The following is a 14,481-nucleotide window of genomic DNA, read 5'->3' as shown; positions in this document are numbered from 1 at the left end:
AGAACTGTTTACACCACGTTGAGATGATTGAATATGCATTAAAATCTCACCATCATTAATTCTTCTTTCTGTGTACACATCTGGGGTGAAAGGCAGCTCTCAGTAGCCAGAGCAGCCCCATGTGACTGTGGCTGTGCTCTCGTTGCTGCAGGCGTGTGTACATATCCTACCTAGACAGCATCCACTTCTTCCGCCCCCGCTGCCTCCGAACTGCAGTTTATCATGAAATCCTCATTGGATATTTGGAATATGTGAAGAAACTCGGGTAAGTCAGATCTCTGTGAGGAAAGGAATCTGGGTTTTTTAGTGTGGGTTGTTTGTTGGTTGTTTTTTTTTTAATCCAGGGAGCCATGTAGCTTTTCATTTTGGGGTAGTCTCTGTTTCCCTCTGTCCTCTCCAAGATCTGTGGAACACCCACCTCTTCTGCACTGGACAGAGAAATTGGGATTTCTGTCATTAAAGTGGTGGTTTGTTGTCAGGATTCTTTAAACTGACAGCACATCATTGACTGGGTCAGAGGTTCACTTGATATTTCAGCTTTGTTGTTATATCCCAGACCTTATCCCTTGTCTAAACAGAAGTTATTGCCCTGGCAACTTTGCTACAAAATAAAAATAGAAAAATATTAAAAAAAAATAAAGCCAGAGCTCTGAATTTATACCTCAGTTGGAGTTAATTTTGTAGTGGTAGTCACAGATTTTGTTTGTTGTGTGTCACACCAGGTATGTGACAGGGCACATCTGGGCCTGTCCCCCCAGTGAAGGAGATGATTATATCTTCCATTGCCACCCCCCTGACCAGAAAATACCCAAACCCAAACGTTTGCAAGAGTGGTATAAGAAGATGCTGGACAAGGCATTTGCTGAGAGAATCATTCATGACTACAAGGTTTGCTACTGTTTAATTCCTGATTTAATTTTTATGGGCTTTTCAAACTGGGATGGTGTCCTACAAGGGGTTTATTCTCAGCCAGTGTCTTCATTTTCTTAGGTTTTCTTGAGGTTCTGCCTTTCAGGCTGAAAATTCCTTAGGTTTGGTGTCTGAACAAAGAGAAATCTGCAAGAACCTGCCTTTGTGTACTTGTCTTTCACTGCAGTTTTTAGGCAAGGAAATATGGAGCTTGTTAAGAAACTGTTTGCTTTGGTAGTTCTGGAGGTGGAACTCGGGGCCCCACTAGTGTGAAATAAAAAAAAAAACCCTCCTTATAGAAAGGATGATTTTCTTAATTAGAGAACATCACACATGCACCCAAGGAAATATGTTGAAGGTGGCAAAGGGAGCATTTGCCACTCCTTACATGCTAAAATGTACAAGAATTCCTTCATGGCAGTGACAGTGCCGGCAAAAAATCGATGTTTTGATGGCAAGTGACAGTTACTAAATGTGTGGAGTGGAACAGCCTCTAACAAGCCTTGCCATGGGATTTAGTGTAGCAAAGAGCTGCAAAATCTGTGCCTCCTAATAAAAAGTGGTCTTGAAGCCAGGGAGGGCTTTGTTACGTTTTCCAGGGGTCTCTTGGTGTCTCCCATCAGGTCAGGAACATGAACTGGTGGCATGATGGGGGTTCAGGAGAGGCTCAGCAGTGTCTCTCTAAGATAAAACAGGGGGTGGGCTGTTATCAGCATTGCCAGGCTGGTTTTGGAGCTGCACCCAGAGAAGGAGACCTGGCAGGAGCAGGCCAAGGGCTTTGGGGCCTTGTCTCTGGTTCTCCTCTTTCCCCTGAGTGATCTTCATTCATTTATTCCTGGAATTGTGTGATGTGCTCAACAGGACATCTTCAAACAAGCAACTGAGGACAGGCTGACCAGTGCCAAGGAGCTGCCTTACTTTGAGGGTGATTTCTGGCCCAATGTGCTGGAAGAAAGCATTAAGGAGTTGGAGCAGGAGGAGGAGGAGAGGAAAAAGGAAGAAAGCACTGCAGCAAGTGAAACAACAGAGGTGGGTTAACTTTATGTGCTGTGTTTGCTCCTGGCTCACAAAGCTGACAATCAATGTTTTAAGAAATGAGAGAATTCACATCCAGTAAACTAGAAAAGGTCATTCACATCAGCCACGAAATCAGGGGTCCCTTTACTGCATTTCTTTTTTTTTCATGGTTAACAAATACACTGGTGGCTTGGTTTGGGTTTATTTTAACAGACTCAGGAGTCAGCTGTGTCAGTTCAGCATCTCCATTCTCAGAGAAATGTGTTAAGCTGCTTTTGCATCACTGCATTTGCTCACAGTCATTTGGCTGAGCTGGTTCACACCTTTGCAAAGCACCTTCAGTATTTGCATTTTGAAAGGTGCTGGATTTTCCAAAGCTGAATGAAATGTGGCTGTTATTTAAGCACAAGTACTTGTTGTCCTTTGCAACAGCAAGGGGCTGATATTTAAAAGTATTTATTGCAAGCTTTGTGTTGGTGGGAAACATTGATCCTGATGGTGCTGTTCCTTCACCACGATTCTCCCTCTGCCTATAAAAAACCAAACAAAACCCCAACAAACAAATTTTTCAGGGTCCTGGCCAGAATTGCATCATTCATTTTTGTTTCTGTGTCAATTTTGTCTGTAACCAAATGGCCTCAGCACTTTTATGCTGACCCTTTGACTTGTGATTTGCAGCAAGATGGTTTTAAAATAAATATTATAGGGAAATCTGAAGTCTAACAAGACTGAGGTGGAACCAAAAGCTTTACATGGGGAAAACTTGCCTTCAGCTTGGATGCCATGACTGTTTGCTTACAGGGTGTGTTACTTGGGATTGATGTGGAGGGATGGACCTTCATCTATTGATTTCATTGTGTCAGGAAGTTCCTTCTGTTAAACTTTAGCAGCTCCTTCAAGGCTAATACAGTCTGTTGCTGTGTTTTTATGGAACCAAAAGGTTAACAGCTTTCACTTTGTTCCTTCTGAATGTAACTTCGAATATTGAAATATTTCAACAAACCAAGCAATATAAAAAGAAGTGGAAGACAAGGCTTGGGATTGAGCTGCAGCCCTCTTTTGCTAACTATCATATCCAGTAAATCAGAGGGTGCCCTCCCAGTAAAAGCATTTATTCTGCATCCAAGAGGGGAAAAAAGGTGTTTAAAAAGCCCAGAACAACTAATTCTGAACTCGTGCAAGTTGTGGTCTGAAGTGAGACGGTGCAGCCCTGACTGTGAACATCCTTGTGCTCCCACTTGATGCCACTGATGCTGTTTTGGGGCAGCAAGGGGACAAACTCTGCATCCAGGTCGCTGAGATGTCAGCCAAGAACACAACAAGGAATGGAACAGTGTGGTCTTTGCCACTTGGCTCAGGAAAAGGAGTAGTTTTAAAAGTGTGAGAACTTCTCCAGTGCAGAGACCTGAACTTGGGTCACTTCATGGAGGAAACTGCCCAGCAATGGGGATCTCTGTGGGTGGAACCACGAGATGGGTCTTGGGATTGAAATGGCACAGAATCTATCTGTCTTTTCTTGAATTCTTCATCCTAAACTTTGTATATGTGGAGAGAAAGCTTCTTAAAAGTCAACGTGTGCTGCAGGTATCAGATAAAGAGAGTCTAAAGAAGTGGGAAATATTCAGAATTCTTGGAACATTCTGAAGGGGCAAGGCTCACATATCTCTGGGTGACCTGGCTGAATATCAAAATAAAGTGGTACAAACACAATCTTACAACTTCTTAGAACAGTTTGGAATGCTTTGTACAGTTGACCAAATATAAACTTGGTGAAGGTGGAGTAGAAAGAAAACTTAGACTTGTCTTGTTAGATAAGTTTCAATCTGTCCTTCCTTTTGGTGTTTAAATTTTAAAGTCTCTGTTGATGCTCCAGGATGTGCAGGCAAAGGAGGACAGGCCCCAATTCCATCAGGGTGGTGGAAAATTAGGGGGAAGTCAAGGTGGGAACATACAATAGCTCACTTCTGAATCCCTTCAGATCACTTAGAGCCCTGTCTGGTTTCCCATAAAATAGTCTCATTTTAATTTCCAAACAGATTTGGCCAAAAAGTCCGTAAAATTAGTTACAGAGACCCCAGGAGTGGCCAGGGAATTCCTGTCCAACCCTAATTAATGGAATGGAAGGGTGGCAGCAGTCTATAAATAGAATTGCTTTCTGCAATTGGAATATTTTTGTTTTCCTTGAATAAATATGCCTGTGGATAAACCCTGTGTTTGCTTGTACGTGCTGTTCATGGAACTTTCTTGCATATGTGTGTGTATATATATATATTTATATATATTAGAGTGTTCCAGTAGCTTATTTTTAATTTTATGATGACCAATGTTCTCGCAGTTAGAGAGGGGGTTTGACTGAGTGAGCTCCCTGCTGAGGGCTTGGGGTTTGATTTTTCAAGGACATGAGAACTCCTACAAGTTATTTCTGTTTTCCCAGGTCATCTAAATAACATCATCTGCTATTTTTTACTCTCTTTACTTACATCCAGTATTCAGTGTATGGCCACTGTGGTCTGTGTTATAACTTGGGCACAAGTGAAGGTTTTGGAGGTTATTTTTTTGGAGTTGCACGTGCAGCTGGAAGTCTGCAGGATGGAGAATAACGTGATTTGTTGGTTTCAGTTCAAATCCTTCATGTTCTTCTCTATGTCCTCACCCTAAATTTGTTCAGTAAATACAAACAAACCTTAAATCAGAGCTCGATCAAGTGTGTGAAATCCCAAATGCACAGCAAAGCAAGATACTGCAATCCTGGAGTTGTTTTGAAGTCCATTTTATTTGTAGCTGGTTTTATCATCAGATGTCTATAAGATCTTATAAAGCAAGCAGTGGAAGCTGAAGTACAGTGTTTGAGAGGGAAAAAAAATCAGGGTAAGATGGGAATTATTTAATGTATATATGTACTTTAAAAGTCTGTTTTTAATCAGTGTTTGGATTTGTTTGCCTGCCAGTTTGGCTTTTGATTTTTCCTGGAAGATAGGATATATTTAACACAGCAGGGCTGATTTGCAGGCATTGGAACAAAGTTCTATTCCTGACAGCAGAAGTGTGTCAGTGTGAGCTCAGTGAATGGGAGAGAGCTCTGTAAAGTGTAACATCCTTCCCGTGCCTTTATTGCAGGGGAGCCAGGGCGACAGCAAGAATGCCAAGAAAAAGAACAACAAAAAAACCAACAAGAATAAGAGCAGCATCAGCAGAGCCAACAAGAAGAAGCCCAGCATGCCCAACGTGTCCAATGACCTGTCTCAGAAGCTCTATGCCACCATGGAGAAGCATAAAGAGGTACTGTCAAAATGTGCAGTGCAGAGAGAAGGGTTCGTGCCGGTCAGCCCGGGCATGGTGATGCTCAGAACTGAAAACTCAGGAGGAGTAAAGCTCATGGTTGGGTTAGAAATGTTTCTGTTGCATAACAACAGACTGGAAGAGATTAGCTTCAACTCAGTTAATTAGATAAGGTTTGTAGCACACCGTTGCTGCAGAGAGCACGAGCCTCCTCCTGCGAGATTACCTGACCCCGCTGACTGTTCCCCCTTTCCCCGTTTGCCCACAGGTCTTTTTTGTGATTCACTTACACGCCGGGCCCGTGATCAACACCCTGCACCCCATCGTGGACCCCGACCCGCTGCTGAGCTGTGATCTGATGGACGGGCGGGACGCCTTCCTCACCCTGGCCAGGGACAAGCACTGGGAGTTCTCCTCCCTGCGCCGCTCCAAGTGGTCCACGCTGTGCATGCTGGTGGAGCTGCACACCCAGGGGCAGGATCGCTTCGTCTACACGTGCAACGAGTGCAAGCATCACGTGGAGACAAGGTGGCATTGCACTGTCTGTGAGGTACGTGGGGGGCACCTCAGAACTCTTGCCCTACAGCTGAGCTTCAGGGGGGTTTTTTTGGATATTGCCCAGAAGCCTATCCTGATGAAAGGGTGCTAAGCCTTAAGGGAAGGTGATTATCAGGTGGGTAGGAGAGGTGGGTACCTCTTCTTCTAGAAGTGGCTTTAGGTTCTCAACATGGACAACTCTGGAGTGGCTCCTGCTACATCATTTATTCCCCTGTGGCTGCTCTGCATAGACAAGTTTTTAACTAAGTTTTAAAGAATCATGAATCTTAGAATGGTTTGGGTGGGAAGGGACCTCAAAGACCATCTCCTTCCACCCCCTGCCAGAGGCAGGGACACCTCCCCCTAGACCAGGCTGCTCAAACTTTAGGACTGGGTGGGGGGTGGCACTGTGTCAGACTGGTCAGAGTCTGCAGGGCACTGACTCATCCACATTTGGTGAATGTCCACGAGAGCAGTTGACTTACCCTCCTGCAGGGCCATGTTCCTTCTGCTGTACATGGTGCTTGTGCTGTACGGAGCAGAGCTGGGCACGTGTCCCAGGGCTGGCTGAGGAGGCTGCCACACCTCCCCACTGTTGTCCCTTTGGTCCAACACTAGTGGCTCCCTGCCCTTCACATCAGACCAAATAATTGCTGCTGACCTGGCTCGGTGCTTTTAAGGTCCAGCCCTTTTACACACAGATCACTTCCGTGTTAGCTGTGTTAGGGAACAGTTATCCATGGGGCTGTACCAGTGGCTTCGTGAGGGCTTGTGTTGACCTCTGGCTGTAGCTGAACAAAAGAAATTTGAGTAAGTGCAGCCTAGTTTTTACACCAAAAGTTACTGCCAGGTTTGTGGTGGAAGAGTCTTAATTAATCCCTCAGAGGAAAGCATTGAGCAGGGCTTCTGGAGGCAAGGCTGCAGGAGATGGATCCCCCACACAGGGGGAATTAGGTGGTGGAAGGAGGTATGACCTTTAGGCTGCCTCTGGGTAACCCTGTGTAAGGGAGTGCCCTTCCTGCAGCGAAAGAGAGACAGGGCAGTGAAAATCTGGGGGGTAAGGAGATTTTCAGGTAAGTGTCTGTCTTAGCATGAAACTTGCACTTCATTTGAGGGTTGTTTTAGGGATTTAAAAAAATACGTATTTCAGGGCAGTAATTATTAGTCAGTAATTACACTAAGAATAGCTAAATGGAGAGCTAACCCTGCCTTTCAGGCAGTGACCTTAGGTTTATCTGACTAGTTGGAGGTTTTGGTACCCAAATAGGTATCAGAAAAATAAATAGTTCCTGTCACCAAAAGGGAAAAATAAAAAAAAAATTATTCCTGCAAGACATTTTCATGTAATAAAATGTCAGCCCCTGATTGCATTGTTACCCACTGTGGTCAAGAGCTGTGATTGCAGGCTGGCTTTGCTGGGGCTGCTGCCCTCCCTGCCCCAAAGCCCTGCTCCCACAGCTGCTTCCCTGCCTGGTGTAAATGGAAAGGGGTGTAAATGGAGGTGGCAGCTGTTGGGAGCGCGTGGCTTTGTCCTGCTTGTGCTCTGTGTGGTTGTACCCACGGACACCCAAAGTGTTCCTGCTGGTGCTGCTCACCTGGCACCACTGTGCTCTCCTGTCAGCGTGGTTCGTGCTCCCTCGGCAGCTGAGCTCTGGGTGTTCTTTTCTTGCAGGACTACGACCTCTGCATCAACTGCTACAACACTAAGAGCCATGACCACAAGATGGTTAAGTGGGGCCTGGGTCTGGATGATGAGAGCAACAGCCAAGGAGAGCAGCAGTCCAAGAGCCCCCAGGAGTCGCGGCGGCTGAGCATCCAGCGCTGCATCCAGTCCCTCGTCCACGCCTGCCAGTGCCGCAACGCAAACTGCTCCCTGCCATCCTGCCAGAAGATGAAACGGGTTGTCCAGCACACCAAGGGCTGCAAGCGCAAGACCAACGGTGGCTGTCCGGTGTGCAAACAGCTCATCGCTCTTTGCTGCTACCATGCCAAACACTGCCAAGAGAACAAATGCCCCGTGCCATTCTGTCTCAATATCAAACACAAGCTCCGACAGCAGCAGATCCAGCATCGCCTGCAGCAGGCTCAGCTCATGCGCAGAAGGATGGCGACCATGAACACCCGAAACGTGCCTCAGCAAAGTTTGCCTTCTCCTACCTCAGCAACGCCTGGTACCCCCACACAGCAGCCAAGTACACCGCAGACACCGCAGCCTGCTCCCCAGCCCCAGCCCTCCCCTGTAAGTATGTCACCGGCCGGCTTTCCCAGTGTGTCCAGAACTCAGCCCCCCACCACTGTCTCAACAGGAAAACCCGCAAACCCGGTTTCCGCGCCTCCACCTCCGGCTCAGCCCCCGCCGGCCGCCGTGGAAGCGGCTCGGCAGATCGAGAGAGAGGCTGCGCAGCAGCAGCAGCAGCTCTACAGGGTCAACAACATGAACAATGGTTTGCCTCCCGGCCGCCCGGGACTCGTGAACCCCACGGTGGGTTCGGTGAACCAGATGCCGCAAGTCAACATGAATGTACCGCGCCCCAACCCCGTGAGCGGCCCCGTGATGTCCAACATGCAGCCCGGGCAGTGGCAGTCGCCGCCGATGCCGCAGCAGCAGCCGATGCAGCCGGGGATGGCCAGGCCGGTGATGCCGATGGCGACGCCGCAGGCCGTGGCCGGGCCCAGGATGCCGGGCGTGCAGCAGCCGCCGCGCAGCATCACCCCGAACGCACTTCAGGACTTGCTGAGGACCTTGAAATCACCGAGTTCTCCGCAGCAGCAACAGCAGGTTCTTAATATCCTTAAATCCAACCCTCAGCTTATGGCAGCTTTTATAAAGCAAAGAACAGCCAAATACGTGGCGAACCAGCCCGGGATGCAGCCGCAGGCAGGGATCCAGCCCCAGCCCGGGATGCAGCAGCCGCAGACCGGGATGCAGCAGCCAGGCATGCACGCGCAGGCGGGACTGCAGAACATGAACGCCATGCAAGCAGGAGTGCAGAGACCCAGCGTCCCGCCGCAGCAGCAAGGGATCGGAGCGATGAATCCCCAGGGACAGGCGATCGGCATCATGAACCCCGGCCACAACCCCAGCATGGCCAACATGAGCCCGCAGTACCGAGAGATCCTGAGGCGGCAGCTACTGCAGCAGCAGCAACAGCAGCAGCAGCAGCAGCAGGGAGGGGCCGGCATGGCAGGAGGGATGGCAGCACACAACCAGTTCCAGCAGCCCCAAGGGCCGGGAGGTTACCCCCAAGCCATGCAGCAGCAGCGGATGCAGCAGCACCTATCCATACAGGGCAGCTCCATGGGACAGATGGCTCAGATGGGACAGCTGAACCAGATGGGCCAGCCCGGCCTGGGGGCGGACGGCGCTCCCAACATCCAGCAGGCCCTGCAGCAGCGCATCCTGCAGCAGCAGCAGATGAAGCAGCAGATAGGGTCCCCCGGGCAGCCCAACCCCATGAGCCCACAGCAGCACATGCTCTCAGGACAAGCGCAGGCGTCTCATCTCCCTGGCCAGCAGATCGCCACCTCCCTCAGCAACCAGGTGCGGTCCCCAGCACCCGTTCAGTCTCCCCGTCCCCAGTCCCAGCCACCACATTCCAGCCCGTCACCCCGGATACAGCCCCAACCGTCACCGCACCACGTCTCTCCCCAGACTGGTTCCCCCCACCCAGGACTCGCAGTCACTATGGCTAGTTCCATGGATCAGGGACACTTGGGCAACCCAGAACAGAGTGCAATGCTTCCCCAACTAAACACCCCCAACCGGAGCGCGTTGTCTAACGAATTGTCTCTGGTTGGTGACACCACCGGGGACACATTAGAGAAATTTGTGGAGGGTTTGTAGCATTATGGGAGCATCACTTTTGTTTCTTCTTTCCTTTCGTGTTCTTGGATATTTTGTACTGAAAAATTCAGACATCTGGGTTGTTTTGAATCCTAGATGGAACTGCTGCTTCCTACAGATGGAAGAATTAATTGCTGTTTAAAAATAAAAAGAAAAAAAAAACAATACAAAGAATATATTTTTTTGTTAAAGCCAGGCGGTTAAAATATCTGGTCTCTTTTGTGGGTTTTTTTGGTTTTTATTTTTTTTGTTGCTGTTGACTCATACCTTTTTTTTAACGGGGAAAACAAGTTCATTATATTCATATTTTTTATTTGTATTTTCAAGACTTTAAACATTTGCGTTTAAAAGAAGAAAAAAAAAAATAATATTCAGAAACTGTTTCCTGAAATAATGCAACATTATAGCGTATCCCGGTAACTTTGACACATGGCGGGAAGATTTTTGTTTTCTATAGTGAACTCTGCAGGCGTTTGAAGTATTACCCCTGGGAAGATAGGAATTGACTCTTGCACACATTGGCCAACGCCAAAATCCTTGTCTTGCAGATGTAGAAATTGTTGCTTTGTTTCTCTGATAAAACTGGTCTTAGATGAAATAGGGATGATCACTCTTAGGCCGTGCTGATCTGGATAGAGAAGAAACATTCTTTTCTTTCTTTCTTCTGTGTGAAACTTGAAACGAGGAAAGCAATTCTAGTGTAAATCATGCAAGCGCTATAATTACTATAAATAAGAAAATCCAAGAAGATTCAATCACTGTATAGAATGGTAAAAAGAAAAAAAAAACTCATTTCTTACTTATAATATCATATTGTTAAATAAACTGTGTGCAACAGACAAAAAGGGTGGTCCTTCTTGAATCCATGTACATGGTATTAACACTTAGTGTTTGGGTTTTTTGTTATGAAAATGCTGTTTTCAACATTGTATTTGGACTATGCATGTCTTTTTTCCATTGTATATAAAGTATTGCTTAAAATTGATATAAATTACTGAAGTTTTTAACATGTATTCTGTTCTTTAAAATCCATGTAAGAATGTTTAAGGTTTTTATTTATTTATATATTTTTTTTTTTGGATCATGTTCTTTGTAAGACATAGCTATGACGATTCACTCATGACCCGGAGCAGCCAGAGGCAGCGGTAGGAGTGGCACGATCCATGGATATTGTAGGTAGCAATGTCTGTTTTACAACACCTTTAGTGATTGTTTCCTTTTCGGGGAGGGAGAGGAGAGGGGAATGGTTCCCAGCCATCGACTCTTTGCAGGTGTTCATCCATAAGGGTTAACTGGAATAAATTATTAATAGCCGTTGCTTTTTAAAAACTGCATTAATTTAGAGAAGGATCACCAATGAAAGGAAAATAGAGAGTATTGAGTTAATTCTAGGCTAATTTATTTAGTCTACAGTAAAATATGAACCTATTGACTTTAACACTATTTTTCTGCTGTTAACTCTGAGTCTAGATTTGAGGGTTTTCTGTGGAATAAAAAATAACAAATCATGTACATGTTCCCTTTAATATCCTGTCACATGCCCTCATGTCCCTGGGATAGTCACCCCTCCTCCCCTCAATGAATTGCTCTCTTGGAGTTAAAACGTCCAGGGAAGCTTTCCCAGCGTAGGTGTGAGCTCAGACCACGCCGAGTAACCGCCATCCCTCAGACCTCGAGGCTCCTCCATTCCATGCGCCTGGCATGGGATTTGCAGCGATTCCAGCAGGGAATCCCGCCCGGCAGCGGGAGCACCAGGCACACGTGGCTTTTCACATCCAGTTAGTGCTTCCTCCAGCCTTAATGTTTTTCTTGGAGCGCTGTCGGGGGAGGATGGGGGGGAGAAGAGCAAGTATTTATCTCAACTTTTATCCCCGTACTGTGAAAACAGCGCCCGGCGGCGCCTTTTTAACTGGAGAGGGTCTCTGCTTCAACTTTTCTTGCAAACTTTTAACTATTGTACCTTTTTCACCACCATCGGATTCATCTGCCCACGCAATTGTCTTCAGCAATTCAAGATGTCAAAATTTGGGGCTGGGGTGAGGTCAGTGAACACTAACCCAAAGCTTGTCCAAAAGAAATTGCTGTAAAAAAAAAAAAGTAAACAGGAAAAAAAAAAAAAGATGGAAAGCCCTGATGCTGTGTCTCATGCTGTGTACTTAAAAAGAGGAAAAATACTATATTTGTGATCAAAAAGAGGAAACTTGAAATGTGCTGGTGTTTCTAATAAAAGCTGGTAAAACTGCTTGGATTGAAGGATGGTTCCACTTGGCCGGTGCCCGCGAGGATCAGCGGAGCCTGACGCCTGAGGTTAAGATAACTGCACTCAATCCCACTAATTCCTCTAAGTAGCCTCCATTTTAAAGGCATCGGCACCGCTTCCGGATTTGGATAAGCCGAGCCCTGGTTGGTGTGGCTCAGGCTGCAGCTCGCTCGGGTGCCCCTTCCTGGGCAAGAGTGGAAAAAAACAACTGATGGGAAGCAAGTACCGGAATATTTTTCAGTACAACCCGAAGTGTGGTGAGATCAGAGCCAAGGGATCAGTGTGGATCCAATAACTGGAGCTCTCTGGAGTAGGTGTGTTAGGGGAGAGAAGGGAGGTGCAGAGCTGAAAGCAAACCTGAGCAGGGGCTGGGCTGGGGGTGCAGTCCCTGCAGCCCCAGGGAGGCTTCACTCCAGTCTCCTGTGAGCATTGATAGGAAATTCAGCATGTCTGAAGACTGGATGGGCATGGATTTTTCCAGTCCTTGCCTGTATTTGATGGGGGAGGTACTGGCACTAAGGAACAGCATCCTAGAAACCTGGGATTTTATAAGGCAAGAGTGCACTGGAGCTCGGTGCAGGATCTTCTCCACCGGAGAGGGTGGGTAAGCCCTTCCCCCCCGAATTCTGGAGGGGAAGAAGGTGCTTAAATCTGAACACTGAGCTGCAAGGACGGTTCTCTGCTCCTTTCCTGGGCTGCCCACCATGGTCCACTCTGCTGCCTCCCACCACCCCTGCTCCTGCAGGCCGGGAGTGTGGCATTCCCCCAGGACACAGAGCTGCCCACAGCCCCGTGTGAGCACAGCCTGCTCTGGGCTTCCTCCAGGCGTTAAAGCAGAGGGGAGGAACAGAAGCCAAGCAGGCTGGGACAGTCCCAGTGCAGGGAAGATCAAGCAGCCACTGTGGAGCTGGGGGAGCACTGCAGAGCACACAGGTGTGGGGTGATCTCTCCTTCCCTGTGCTTCTCCACAGTCAGGAATTTAAAATGTGGAGCAGGATGCTGCCAGGGCAGTGGTTGAAGCCAGCTGGTGCCAGGCCCTGGATAATTGAAACGAGCCTGGATAGAGGGAAGGATCTGCACCAGATCCCCTGCAATCCCTCCAGGAGAACACTTCATGGCCAGTGGTCAGAGCACACCCGAGGTGAGGCAGGGGGAAGATCCGGGTGTTTCACAGCAGGTACAAGAGCTCCGTTAAGGTGTCGCTCTCAGGAATGCTGTGGGGTCAGCTGAAGGTAGCAGTGAGCACAGCAGGAGGGAAGCGTTTGACTCAGAAGTCATTTTGGTTTTGGCTGCAGCACAGGGAATCTCCATGAAGGGCTGGAGTTGGTTCCAGGTGGAAATGCAGCTGCTGGAAGGGTGCAGCAGTGGTGCAAAGGCTCATGCTGGGTTTGTTGCACCTAATCCATAAGATCCAGTGCCACACAAAGCCCGCTCTGTGCAAGTGTTTCTTGGATGTGAACCTCCAAAACAACACGTGTAGTCCCAAGGATCACTGCAGACATGAGTGAATTGCACACGGAGCTTTCCAGGGAGCTCCCCTGGGCCTGGGATTACAAAGCTGGCTCTGTTCAGTGGGCACGGTTCCCTGCTGAAGGTTCCTCGGTCTGGAAGTGGTTAGTGCTCCCTGAAAGGAGCCCTGCTCCATCCTTTGTGTTTGGCTGTGGTGTTCAGCAGGGCCGGGCTCTGCCCTCACACACGTTCCAAATTTGGCTCTTGCTGGAGTGGTTCATTTCCGCTCTCACCTGCACCCCTTCCAAAGCCTTTCTCCAGTTCCTCAGCCCTTAAGATCTCAATGATCTATGCTCCAGGAGCCCCGGGAGATGAGGAGTTTCGGAGAAGCAGAAAAATGAGGTGTTTAGCAATTTATCCAGAGTCGAGCAGGGGAGCCCGGCCCAGGTGCAGCACACAGGGGCCTCCTGAGGGCTGCCCCCTGCCCAGCACAGCCCTTCCTTGGCCCTCAGCTCCCTCCGTGGGGGAACTGGGAGAGCCACTGTGCACTGAGCTGTGCACTGAGCTGTGCACTGAGCTGTGCCAGCTCCGACTGCCGAGCTCCTGCCACGGCCTGTCCCTGGAACAGGCTCCCCGGGTCACCAGCGGTGACACACCCGCAGGGCCTCTGTGCGGTTTGTAACCTGCGTCTGGCTCCCTGATCCTACCGAGTCCTCAGAAACACAGACCGGAATTTTTACCATCAAACGGCTTGGAAGTGGCGTCCTGGGCTTGGCATCCAACCTCCTGGCAGAGCCCTGGAAACCTGCCGTGAGGGGACCCGGGCAGGGCCGGGAGGGGACTCAGCCCGAGGGCCGTGAAGGGCAGCCGGGGCCGTGAGGGGACAGAGCCCGAGACCGTGATGGGGGGCACCCAACCTGGGGCCGTGAGGGCACTCGGGAACGGCCATGAGGGGACCCAGGCGGGGCTGTGAGGGGAGTCGGAAGAAGAGACCCGAGGGTGCTCGACCCGGAGGCCATGAGGGGACCCAGGAGGTGCCCTGAAGGTGCTCGGCCCGGGGTCTCTGAGGGCACTAGGGAGGATCCCTGAGGGTGCCCGGCCCGGGGTCTCTGAGGGCACTAGGGAGGAGCCCTGATAGTGCTCGGCCCGGGGTCTCTGAGGGCACTAGGGAGGAGCCCTGAGGGTG

General features: G+C 48.9%; 1 protein-coding gene across 5 annotated transcripts in view; it reads left to right on the top strand.

The window, feature by feature from the left end:
• CREBBP (CREB binding protein) overlaps positions 1-11,834 on the top strand; it is a 95,547-nt gene extending 83,713 nt beyond the window's left edge. For all 5 annotated transcript variants that reach the window (XM_051779697.1, XM_051779688.1, XM_051779702.1 and 2 more), the window contains 6 exons: positions 152-265; positions 723-888; positions 1,771-1,938; positions 5,044-5,205; positions 5,474-5,755; positions 7,415-11,834. In XM_051779697.1, coding sequence (XP_051635657.1) covers positions 152-265; positions 723-888; positions 1,771-1,938; positions 5,044-5,205; positions 5,474-5,755; positions 7,415-9,586 — 3,064 coding nt within the window. In that variant the 3' untranslated portion in view covers positions 9,587-11,834. The remainder of the gene's footprint in view (positions 1-151; positions 266-722; positions 889-1,770; positions 1,939-5,043; positions 5,206-5,473; positions 5,756-7,414) is intronic.
• The last annotated feature ends 2,647 nt before the right edge of the window (positions 11,835-14,481 follow it).

The sequence above is a fragment of the Manacus candei genome, unplaced genomic scaffold (assembly GCF_025592945.1).
Source record: "Manacus candei isolate 608988 ecotype Guabito, Panama unplaced genomic scaffold, ASM2559294v1 h1tg000002l, whole genome shotgun sequence".
In the NCBI taxonomy this organism is placed as follows: Eukaryota; Metazoa; Chordata; class Aves; order Passeriformes; family Pipridae; genus Manacus; species Manacus candei.
This window is presented reverse-complemented; position numbering and strand designations above follow the sequence as displayed.